This window comes from Papilio polytes, unplaced genomic scaffold, assembly GCF_000836215.1.
Source record: "Papilio polytes unplaced genomic scaffold, Ppol_1.0 DF821044.1, whole genome shotgun sequence".
In the NCBI taxonomy this organism is placed as follows: Eukaryota; Metazoa; Arthropoda; class Insecta; order Lepidoptera; family Papilionidae; genus Papilio; species Papilio polytes.
In genome coordinates this window covers 427,302-438,287 of record NW_013528160.1, presented here as the reverse complement: position 1 = coordinate 438,287, position 10,986 = coordinate 427,302, and the positions used below count along the sequence as shown (strand labels likewise).

At 40.8% G+C, this 10,986-nt stretch overlaps 2 protein-coding genes and 1 long non-coding RNA gene across 7 annotated transcripts in view; 1 reads left to right on the top strand and 2 right to left on the bottom strand.

Annotated features, from left to right (window-relative positions):
• Positions 1–133: 133 nt before the first annotated feature.
• The window catches only part of LOC106109904, a 50,879-nt gene continuing 40,026 nt past the window's right edge, over positions 134–10,986 (top strand). Inside the window, exon 1 of the long non-coding RNA XR_001226043.1 lies at positions 134–413. This is a non-coding gene — a long non-coding RNA (uncharacterized LOC106109904). The remainder of the gene's footprint in view (positions 414–10,986) is intronic.
• Positions 2,224–5,427, bottom strand: LOC106109897 (cholinesterase 2-like). Of its 4 annotated transcripts, none has more exons than XM_013291544.1 (4): positions 4,838–5,427; positions 4,304–4,398; positions 2,620–3,944; positions 2,224–2,491 (listed from the first exon to the last, which is right to left on the bottom strand). In XM_013291544.1, the coding sequence occupies exons 1-4, from the start codon at positions 4,866–4,868 to the stop codon at positions 2,320–2,322; spliced, it is 1,623 nt and encodes a 540-aa protein (XP_013146998.1). In that variant the 5' UTR covers positions 4,869–5,427; the 3' UTR covers positions 2,224–2,319. The 4 variants fall into 4 exon arrangements, with proteins under 4 accessions (XP_013146998.1, XP_013146996.1, XP_013146997.1 ...); XM_013291542.1 differs by having other exon boundaries at positions 4,304–4,663; positions 4,838–5,425; XM_013291543.1 differs by lacking the exon at positions 4,838–5,427 and having other exon boundaries at positions 4,304–4,827.
• On the bottom strand, positions 6,289–10,562 carry LOC106109892 (juvenile hormone esterase-like). Of its 2 annotated transcripts, XM_013291536.1 has the most exons (5): positions 10,391–10,562; positions 10,073–10,118; positions 8,410–8,725; positions 6,758–8,067; positions 6,289–6,545 (listed from the first exon to the last, which is right to left on the bottom strand). In XM_013291536.1, exons 1-5 carry the CDS (start codon positions 10,413–10,415, stop codon positions 6,383–6,385), a joined length of 1,860 nt encoding a protein of 619 aa, XP_013146990.1. In that variant the 5' UTR covers positions 10,416–10,562; the 3' UTR covers positions 6,289–6,382. The 2 variants fall into 2 exon arrangements, with proteins under 2 accessions (XP_013146990.1, XP_013146991.1); XM_013291537.1 differs by lacking the exon at positions 10,073–10,118.

Here is a 10,986-nt window from a genome sequence, read left to right as displayed (position 1 = left end):
CTGATTCAAAGCACATTCAAGCAAAAAAAAGAGACATTTCAAACATCCGATAAAGTTGTCTATGGAGCAACTTGATACAGCCCAATGTGCGGCGCCCCGACGCCCCGCTTGCCGGCGTTCAGTCGTCGCGTGGTCGCGTGGCTCATCGGCGTCCCGGCGCGCGATGTCCTTTGAGCTCTTATCACGTCTACGAACAAACGCGATCTTCGAAAATTCTGTACTGTGCAAAAATTTAACATTTCCCATTTAAACTATTCTGTGTTGGTTTTCATTACCTTTTTAATTCAGTTTTAATTGTATAAGTCGGTGCGTTTGTTAATTTTTTACTTGCTTTCTACTTCTCTGTGACATTATTTATTGTTTTAATTGGATTTGTTCAGCGAAGATCTGGCAGCCTGTGTTTGGAAACTTACGTAAGTAGTTTACTGCAATGCGATTTATGTTTTAGTAAGGTCACTTGTCGTTCGATGCAGGTGATGATGCCGCTTGCCGCAGTCAACACCACCGTTCTCTTCGGAAGCGACGATCTTGTTTTGTCGGCTTCTTACAAAATCTTCCCAGGGTGGAAAAACTTTTGAAGTTTTCTAAGTCTTACGTACGTTATTCAAATTTATGAATTATGTTTTTTATATCTTTAGGTAAGTTCTTGTATTTATAATATTCTTTATAAATACATTAGTAGATGTAATCCCTGGAATGGATTAGTAAACTATAAGTGTAGTCTGTATTGCCAGTGAAGTGCGAGAAGTGCCGACTGCCCGGCGCAAGGGCCCGGTTACCCACCAGTCCACCACGAGATCACGACAAGCGTAGGTTAGCGTCCGATGCACCCTTCTCTGGCTGTTGCTCTCTACCTACGAGAAACGTCTCTAGTCTTTCCTACTTTGATTCAATATAAAGTGAATTTAGCAGAGGAGAAGCAATATGTATGATGGATTAAGATACTTCTCAACAGCTGACACTGAACTTTATTAACTTATAATACGTGTTATATATCTATCATTTTCCTGATGAAGCAATTTTATTTTTATGAAATCTTGTGCAAACGAGTCGTTGTCATGAGTTTACATCGGTAGAATAAGTGGTGAATGCTGGCTATGTTAGAAGTCACATTCAGAGTTTAAAACTACACTGAAACTCATCTGTGTGCAAAGTTGCTGAAGTCGCTAAAATAGTGTTCGATGCGTTCATAAGTTCCAAGCACATAAAACAGCAATAACACAGTTAGCACAGTAAACCGGGGCTTTAAGGTAAAAATAGCGATCGTAGGACATTTCATCACGACGTGGTACTTATTATGCGAATAAGGGGGAGCCGCGCAGGGTCGCCCGCTCACAGACCCTTTGTGCTTGTCAACTTAATAATTTTTAACTAATTGTTATGAAATCTTATGTGTGATTTCTTTGTTTTTCAGTTTTAATGATATCGCCAGGAAAAAGATAATCTGAAGTTAAACATGGCTAAACTAAAATAGTTAGAAGAGAAATTCATCCACATGTAGCGACGAAATTTTTTTCGCCTTATGAAAAAACAACGGACAAATTAAAAAAAGTCCTTATGTAATAATTAGCATGGCGTAAAAAGTAATAGATATTTGTTATTATTTCGCGTATGACGCGTATTTTATGTGGATCGATATGATGGCTTGCAATCGCGTGGGGCGAGGGCGCGGACGAGGCGAGGGCTGCGTGCCCTCTCCCGCGCGTCCCGTCAGTGCGCCCGCGCCTTTTCGTCCGCCGTAACTAAAGCGTCGGTGGTCCAGTGGTTTAAGCACTTGACTTGTAATCTACAGGTCTTGTATTCGAATCCCGTCATGTATTAATGCAATTCTCGAATTTTCAAAAGTGCGTAATTTAGCCGACGTTCTTACGGTGTTGCAACCAGCATATATCAGCGAAGAAATTCAAAGATAAGAAGTAGGCCAGCGTGGTTGACTAAGACCTAGTAGGGGCATACAGTGAGCTGGTGATGATGAAGATGAGCCGCGCCATTTCTTAACATGATAACATGTTTTAATTTCCACTGGCGGTGCAGCACAGCCCAGCCCTTACATACGTCTCGAGCGGGGGATTGCTTTACTGCTAACTGTAGCAGTTTTAATTAAGCATCGTCTGATTTATTGTAATTATAATCCAAATGTATTTACTTTAACCATAATGGGTATCTACAAGATAATAAACAACAACGATGCATTTGCTGCATACTGCATACAAATATTTATGATATGAGAAATACGTGTATTATAATTAAAAATAAAAATGTAACATGTGTATTGCTGGGTCCAGCTTTGGACAAAGGGTCCTTTCCTGAGGTCTGCGCTCAGGGTGCATATTTGGGACAGTACTTCTTGTAAATGGTTTCCCAGAACTCGATGTCATCCTTGTCAGGCACGGCGCGCGCTACTAGATTTTCTCCGATATCCAAATAGTCTTGACTCTTCAAAGTGTATGGTTGCCAAATTGCGCCGAGACTTTCATCGGGAGTTGGATTTCTAAAACAGAAATTGAGGTTAATTCTTAGTTTTGAAATGTTAGCATTACAACTCGTTTACATCTGTCGGATGTTAGGTTTTTAACGGTGTGTCGGCTACCTTCAAATGTATTGTAACATATTTCTCACCCGTATTTTGCGAAGTTTGTCCAGAGCGCCGTCATGTTACAAACGATACCGAAAGCAGGCGCTCCGCGGTCGAGCGGCGCGCCGAAGCTCCGCATTGGGAACAGGTATGGTAGCTCGTCGCCGTGGCATGCCACTGTCTTCTCGCCCACTAAGTCGGCCACTCCAAATAGATGTTTAAAGAAATTTCTTTCAGATTTACACGTAAATTTGTACAGAAAAGTTTTGTTATTGCAGAAACTTGCACATTTTTTTTGCCAGAAGATTGCAGGATATATAAAGTTCTCTGCGCCGATAAAAGCATACAAACAATCGATGTTTTCCATAGATAATTCTTTTTCATCGAAATAGTGTTTTTTCAAAATTTTGCCTACTTCGATTTGATCCGATATTGGACTAGTCAAGGCGATAGTTCTCGGTACAAAATATTCGGCATATTTTTTAGCCTGCACAAAAACGTCGTGGATATTATTCCCGAGTCCCAACATCATCACTCCCTCGTCTTCCGTGTAGCCGTTCATCACCTCCACACCCTCGTGTATTCCTCTATGTAATAAATTAATTGGGTCATCAGGCATGAAGCTTTCTTCACTACTAAATTGTTGCTCTACAGTAACACAGAATTCTACGAGAGAACATTCCTTGTTCGCCTCAGCATATGTTAACGGCACGCTCTTTCTAATGAGTGCTTCGACAGGTTGCGATTTAAAAAACTCATACACATCCTTTTCATTAGTTGAAGTACATCCCATTTCTCTAGCTAGTCCTAGCGACCGTTCTTTTAACATAAAACTTGTTGCCCACGGACACATAGCGGTTCCACTTTGTTGTATTGCTCTTTTGAATAACCCTTTGCTCATGGGCGACAGAAGGTGAAAAGAAACGCTCGCACCTCCTGCGCTCTCTCCGAATATGGTAACATTGTCAGGATCCCCTCCGAAGCTAGCGATGTTTGTCTGCACCCATCTGAGCGCCGCCACCTGGTCCTTCATGCCCGCATTGCCGGGCACCTCAGCCGTGTTCAGGCATAGAAAGCCTAGCACCTCTAGTCTGTAGTTTATCGTAACCAGAATTACGTCGTGTCTCACTAAAAAATCCGGTCCGTATGTATCATCGCTTCCAGAACCGCTGATGAAACCTCCCCCGTGTATCCAGACCATGACAGGCAGCGGTCGCGCGGGGCTGACGTTCGGTGAGTAAACGTTGAGGTAGAGGCAGTCCTCGCTTCCTTGTGGCGGCAGACCGAAGAAGGCGTCGTGCTGATAGCAATCGTCTCCAAGCTTCGTGGCATCGCGCACTCCGGGCCAAGACTTCGGTGGCTGAGGCGCCTGGAATATACCTTTATTTATTCATTTTTTTTTTCAAACAAAAGCATACATGTTATTCCATTTTAATATCATCATCTATGGCAACCTGTACAGCAGTCAGAAAAAAAATTAGATCTTTATTGATACATTTTTTAAAGAAATTAGTTGCTCTTTCAACTGTTTATGTTTAAATAGCGTTTGCCCGCGACTCCGTCCGCGTGGAATTAAATAAAAAACATAATTAAGTAGCCTACGTGTTCTTCCCGACTATCATCTACATCTATGCCAAATTTCATCGAGATCCGATCGCTATTTCCCTATTACTATACATAACGGTTAGCCATGAATGTGCTGTAGCTTAAAGATTCTCTTTCATTTACCTTGAACCTGAGCTCTCCCAGGGGAGGCTGGGCATAAGGGATGCCCTTGAAGCTGTAGATTTTGCCGCCGTACTCATTGTTTGTCACCACTCCTTCTAAAATACCCTCTTTAACTCGTATTTGAATCATTTTGTATTAACTCACTGAATCGCAGCGCACTACCAGTTATGCTGCGCCGCCGCCTCCACTTAATATAAGGTGATTTCGGCCGTGATATCGCTCATGACTCGGTGGAACTATGCGGTACACTCGCCGCCAAAACACGGATCCTTCAGCCTTCAGGCGATTCCTTTTGCAACTTTGAAAGTTCGCCAGACACTATCTAAATAGTGTAGTATCAATCGGACAACTGAATAAAAACTGTCAAGTTTTATTAATTAAACGTTTTTTAATCGCCTTCTTTATTTAGATCAAATCTAGTAATTGATACTAGACCTTGCTCCTGTTGATAGATTGAGCCGAAACTTGATTTTAAATAGTACAGGCGATTCCGAGAAACTTTAAAAGCTTTAAAAAGGTATAAAAGCTGCTTACCTAAATTATAGTCATTGAATTTTTGTAACATGTTTGCGGCTCGATGTTTGATGTTGCGTAGAGAAGTGTGTTCCTAGAAATATTTGACATCCGTGTGGCGGATCATATTATGTGTAGTTGTAGTTTCGTCAAGCTTGTTATAAAGTAATGCTGATTGTAAATTGCAAGTGACTGTACGCCAGCTTCAAATCGCTTACAGCGCGTTACATGCAGTAATCTTCTATCTTATCGTAAATTTTGATAAACCGTGTAAAAAATAGGCAACTGATTGATAAATAGTGTACTTTGACACAGCCTGAATAACTAAGCAGTGGCAGAGCAAGAACTAAATGTCATTGGGGATGTCATCAACGAGGTCCAATAGTAGCGAGCGACTAGTGTTCAGTTTCATTTTCAGTCCGTTTGTTAAGGAGACCCGCATACTAACGGTCAAATACTTCGGTTAAAACTGTAGGAACTGAGCGTATGAAGCGGGATTTAAAAATGCAACAACCGTTCACGGCGCAATTTATCAAGTACCACAGAACTCAAACCATCGACTTTTGGAAACCGTCACTTTGTGTGTTTGTGTTACGTGTTCTTCATTTGCTTTTAGCATTGATACCATCTGGACGAAACAGTGTATCGCATTTGGTCGCATTGTATGTAATAAACATTGCAAGAATAGTCCAAAATATCGACAGCTCTATTTCACAAGAGAATTTGCTAAGTTTGCATACATAACTTTTAAAAGATTTTTTTTAATATGTAACTATCCAACATGTGGCGCTACTGCGCGCTAGACATATACTGAAAAAATGTAATGTTGAAAAAAACTGAAAAAAAGAAACACATGTAAGTAACGATACGACAGAAATAATTTTCTATGATTTGTTGACAACGGTCTAGAGACTAGAGATCTGCGTACCGCCGGCGCCGGACGACCGCGATGCGATGTAGCAGGGAGAGGCGACCAATTCAAGGTTAATCACACACAAATAGTTCTGGACTAATGTAGGGTTACCTATTTATTACTAGATTTTTTAAGTTCTCGTAAACGAAATCGAGAGCTTTGATTGTTTTTTATAATGTACAAAATATAAACATGTACCCATGCCTAATTTTTTCCTGTAATTACTAGTTGTAAATAGTTTACAATTACAATGGCAAGATCAGTTTATAGTATAGTATACTTGTAACAAATTAAATAGTAGGAAAAAAATTGTATCACTCATTATAAAAATTTTGTATAGAAACAACAAAATATGTAATCGCATGTTTGCCGCTATGTGACCACAGGCGCTTGTTTGTGGCTGTATGATGATGTGAGTGTGACCTCCAGACGAGTATGAATAACAGGTACCTGCCACTGGCCAGCATTATAAACAAGATGTTTAAGGCGGTCCTTAATAATTAAAATAGGCATGGGACTATTACTAAAGAAGCGTTTACAATAATGAAACTAAGTAATGTATCCTTACAATAATTGTTCAACAACCCTAGTTTATAATTTACCTAAATTTTGAAATGGCCATGCAAAACGTTCGTGAAACGGTAAAGGGTCTGTCAGGGAAGTCCTGCGGCCTTGTAGATGCTCGACCAGAAGGCGAGAACGGGTGCGTCGAGCCCCGTACCTGGCGTCAGCCGCTCCGCTATATCCAGGTAGGCGCCACTCCGCCTGTCGTACTCGGCCCACACTACGCCTAGGGAGCCGTCTGGAGTTGGGTTTCTGAAATTCATTACCTTTCCTTTATCTCCGTAAAAATTGGTTGTTGACAAAAATAAATAACACATGAGCCGTGACAGCGAATGTATTTAATTTGTTAGTTGTTAATTTAAGTAGTGAGAAAGCTACGAACTGTCCTGTTTTATTTGTAGAATTGTGCTTGAATAGTTGCTATGTATATTGCACAGGAAAAATGACACGAAATGGTAACTCACCCATATTTGGCAAAGTTGGTGAAGAGCTGACACGTTTGTTTGATCATCTTGTACGTGGAGCTGCTCTTGTCGAGGGGCAGGTTGTGCAGCTTCGAGTCGAACAGGTGCATCAAGTCCTCAAGATGAGATGTTCCAACTATGCCATATTTTAATCCTTCTTTTCCATAAATACATCTATCAGAGATGCATGAAAATTTGTACATGTAAATCTTTGTTCCGAGTTTAGGCAAGAGGTTAACATATTTATGTATGTCACGAACGAAAGTGGCATGTGAGGCATATTCAACAAATGCTTTGATTTGGTCAACATTTATGGGCTTATCTCCAAAATAATGTTTGTAAATTTTGTCGGACAATTGCATTACGGTCCCGGCGTTGCTTTTTAATAAAATCTTTCGAGGAACAAGCATTTCAGGATATCGGTTGTAGATTTCAACGTGTTTATTTACGTAATGTGGCAGGCCGACCAGAGATTCCTCGCTTGTGTATCCTATCATAACGTCCACTTTGTTGACTCGACCAGTCCTCATAGCTACCTCGAAATCTTCCGTTATAAAATGATCGCGCCCAAAGTCTTTTTCAATAACTGGCCCAAAATTGTACATTTTGAGAAGGTTGCTAGATTCCAATTCTTCGTATATTAATACGCAAGGCTTGGTATTGACTAATTTTTCAACAGGAACATTTTGAAGGAACTCTAAGAGTTCATCGGGATCACTAGTCTCTAATCCCAGCTGCTTCGCCAGAATAAATGCGCGCCTCCTTGGTTCAAAGCTGACAGACCAGTCGCAAAAAGGCACGCCGCTCATAGGGATCGCTCGCCTGAAGAGGCCGTGTGACAGCGGGGAGAGGACATGTAGCGCCGTAGACGCGCCGCCCGCACTCTCGCCGAATACCGTCACATTGTCAGGGTCGCCTCCGAAGCTCCCTATATTTTTCTTGACCCACCTCAATGCTGCCACTTGGTCCTTCAAGCCGGCGTTGCCCGGGACATCCGCGGTGTCCATGCAAAGAAATCCCAACACTTCTAGTCTGTAATTAATCGTTACCAGCACCACATCGTGGCACATGAGGAAATCCGGCCCGTAATGATCCACGTCGCCCGAGCCGCTCATGAATCCGCCGCCATGGATGAATACCATCACCGGCAATGGTGCCTCGGGTTTCAAGTTCGGCGAGTACACGTTTAAGTACAAGCAATCTTCCGACCCGGCCAACATTTCGTTGGTAAATATGTCCTTTTGTGGACAGGGTGGTCCGTGTTGAGTAGCTTTTCTAACACCCGTCCACGGTACAGGAGGTAATGGGGCCTAAAAAATAATTCACTACATTAACCACGAATACTTGTTGTTACACTTTATTGTGGGTCAGTGTTAATAAACAATCATCATCTCGCTGGAAGGAACTGAGTTGCGTAAAGATCCGAGTGGACGAGGGTTCGTCGCAGCAAGTTTTCGTTCGATTTAACAAATGTTTACTTCTAATCTGTCAAGAATACCTTGGTTGTGAATTCTTCAAAATGCAAATGTGTGAGTATATATTATTGGGAACTAAAAACAAATTTAGTAAGTTGACCGTCATCGGCCAAAAGTAAAAATTCTTAAAAGTAATTGTTAAAAAATTAGTTACATCTAAAGTGAAATTTTGCTTACCTTAAATCTCCGTTTGCCAACAGGCGGCGCAGCGTATGGAATGCCTTTGAAGCTGTAATATTTTTGGTCCCCTGTGACGGCGTCAAGCAGCTCTCCCTCCAATATGCCCTGGCTAACCCTAACCTGCGCCATGGCGTCACTGCTCGCCTTCGTTGTCGGTGTCGGTGCCCGCGTTGGCGTCGGTATCGGCGTCGGTGTCGGTGTCGGTGTCGGTGTCGCCTTCGATGTCGGTGATGTCACAGTGCGTACGTTTCTCACACGACAGCCCCAATCCGTGCCAAACTGGACCACTTTTCGCGCTATCTTTTGTGGAACGCTATTTATACGACAATTAATCGGTAATGATAATGATTTTTATTTTTCTGTGTTGAGATTATAAACGCATACGTCAGTTTGTCTACCGACTATCAGCGCGGCGCGGTGTTGACATCACCGATCTATTATCGCGAGTGTAGAGTCCGACAACACAATCACCTAAACAAATTGTAACTAAATTGTTACAAAACGATACAGAAAAGACAGTCATAAATATTTTTACCAATCTATACTATTATAATAAAGCGTAAACACACACTTCTTTGTTGCCTAAGATGTCAGAAATTACAGCATATTTTTGAATTTTTTTTTTTAATAAAATGCCCTATACTTGCGTCACGCTTTAGGCTATATATTTTCACGCCATTAAACTTAGGGGGTAAATTTTTTGGATAAAACCACAATGTGGGAAAGAGACCATAAGTTGCTGCCAACATCAAGGAAGCAAGACTGTCAAGATTTGTCATGTCATGTCATGTCATATTGACATTTGCTATTGATAATTTGACAAATTTTCACAATTTCATGCGGATGAAGCCGCACGGGAACAGCTAGTTGTAGAATAAAATTGTCCTTTACAGTATTTAAATTGGACTAATAATTTGGAAGACATCTATGATTACGTGAATTACTACTAAGTTTATACTTTAGGTAATAGGTTGAAAAAGGAGCGAACGTAATTTTTGAACTTTCAAATTTCACGCGGACGAAGTCGCGGGCAACAGGTAGTTCATAATAAAATATTGGTAAACCGATGCGATAACATGTGGGTGGCGCGGCGCTGCGCGGCGTGGGTTGAGTTATCGAAACTAGTACATGATTTGTGTATTCAGTTTGATTACATGTGATATCACAAATATTTTATACGAAATCATCGAGTGACAAAGGTCGACATAACAATTATTTCTGCGAAGTCATTATGTGAGAAGTGTTGTAACGATAACGATGATATTACTTAATTCACAATGTAAGTGGAGATAAGCGATGCCGCGCCGCGCCGCGCTGTAAGTACGTTGTAATAAGTACGTTAAAAGTACGTTGCTTCTTACTTTCTTACACAACTTTCTAAAGTTTCTGTCTTACGAGAGTGACGTTCTATGTATCAAGGTTGCGGGAAGGTTCTATGTATCAAGAGTATAACGCGCGGCGCATTATACGTTAGAAGACGCGCGTTGCCAAAAAATCAAAATCAAAATCTAAATATCATCAACATTTTTTCACATCATCAGAAGCCTAATGTAGCTGCGGTAATATTATGTCCTAAACGCCAAAACTTTACCATAAACAAATATTTATAAATAGGTCTTAGTTTCAAAATAAAAGTGAGTATGAAATATTGTTATCTCACCTTAAGTATATAGAAGTAGATGAGATCACTTCCGACAACCCTCTGCCTACAAAAGAAATTATTTGTAGTAGCGACTTGTGATACATTCTGCTTACAGTTCCATTATTGGAAAAAATAAAAAAAAGTCTATGGGCATTTACTTATAATATAATTACAATTAATACTAACAGCATTCTTAAAATTTGATTTCTATCAGCCTTGATATTTTTGATGTATCTATTTCTATTCGCCCAAAGTCTTAAATAACAATCTGGTCAGGTTTTCTTTGCAGATCCCAAACACTGTCTATAATTGCGTTGGAGTTATTTTTCAACTTACTTTTAAAGTTTAATTCAATTAACATGTAAGCACTTTGTCAAATAGTCTAGAAGCGTAGAGTGGCACTTGGTGTTTTCATGTTGCGATTTCCATCCCGAATACTTTAGTTGATGACAAACGCCTATGCTAACAACATCGGTCTTGGCGCCGGCACGGCTCGACTGCCACTGGCTGCCAGCTGGCCATGGCGGGGCACACTAGCGCCCGGCTAGCGGGGATTGGTATCTTGTTGGGACACGTTTCGTTTTCTAAACCCGTCAAAAGATAAAATACCGTACGAACAGAAAAAGAGAAATCACCCATTACCATGGCCCAAATATTTTGCTTAGCGACAACCGCCAGGTATACATATGTATGTATGATTACATCGCTTCAGAATAGAAGTACTTTCGCCGCTTACAATCTTGTCAATTTACCTATACATAAGATATCTCCTTTAAAACGGGATAAAATTATAACTGCACTAATTGATCTGTACGCAGTCGAGAGCTCCCGGACTGCAAATCGCGTCGTATATTCTGACTGTCCAACTTGAATTTGATAATTATCTTAATTAAATTAATACAGTGTTACTTTGGATTCCGATTGTATATCGG

Excerpts from the sequence above, each read along its gene's own strand:
- LOC106109897 (XM_013291542.1), bottom strand. The coding sequence starts at position 4,432 with ATGATTCAAATACGAGTTAAAGAGGGTATTTTAGAAGGAGTGGTGACA. Across the intron at positions 3,945-4,303 it reads TGGGAGAGCTCAGGTTCAAG|GCGCCTCAGCCACCGAAGTC; the intron begins GTAAATGAAAGA and ends GGTATATTCCAG. Across the intron at positions 2,492-2,619 it reads ACAAACTTCGCAAAATACGG|AAATCCAACTCCCGATGAAA; the intron begins GTGAGAAATATG and ends TTTCTGTTTTAG.
- LOC106109892 (XM_013291536.1), bottom strand. The coding sequence starts at position 10,415 with ATGTTAATTGAATTAAACTTTAAAA. Across the intron at positions 8,726-10,072 it reads TCTACTTCTATATACTTAAG|CGTTCCACAAAAGATAGCGC; the intron begins GTGAGATAACAA and ends TCGTATAAATAG. Across the intron at positions 6,546-6,757 it reads ACCAACTTTGCCAAATATGG|AAACCCAACTCCAGACGGCT; the intron begins GTGAGTTACCAT and ends AATGAATTTCAG.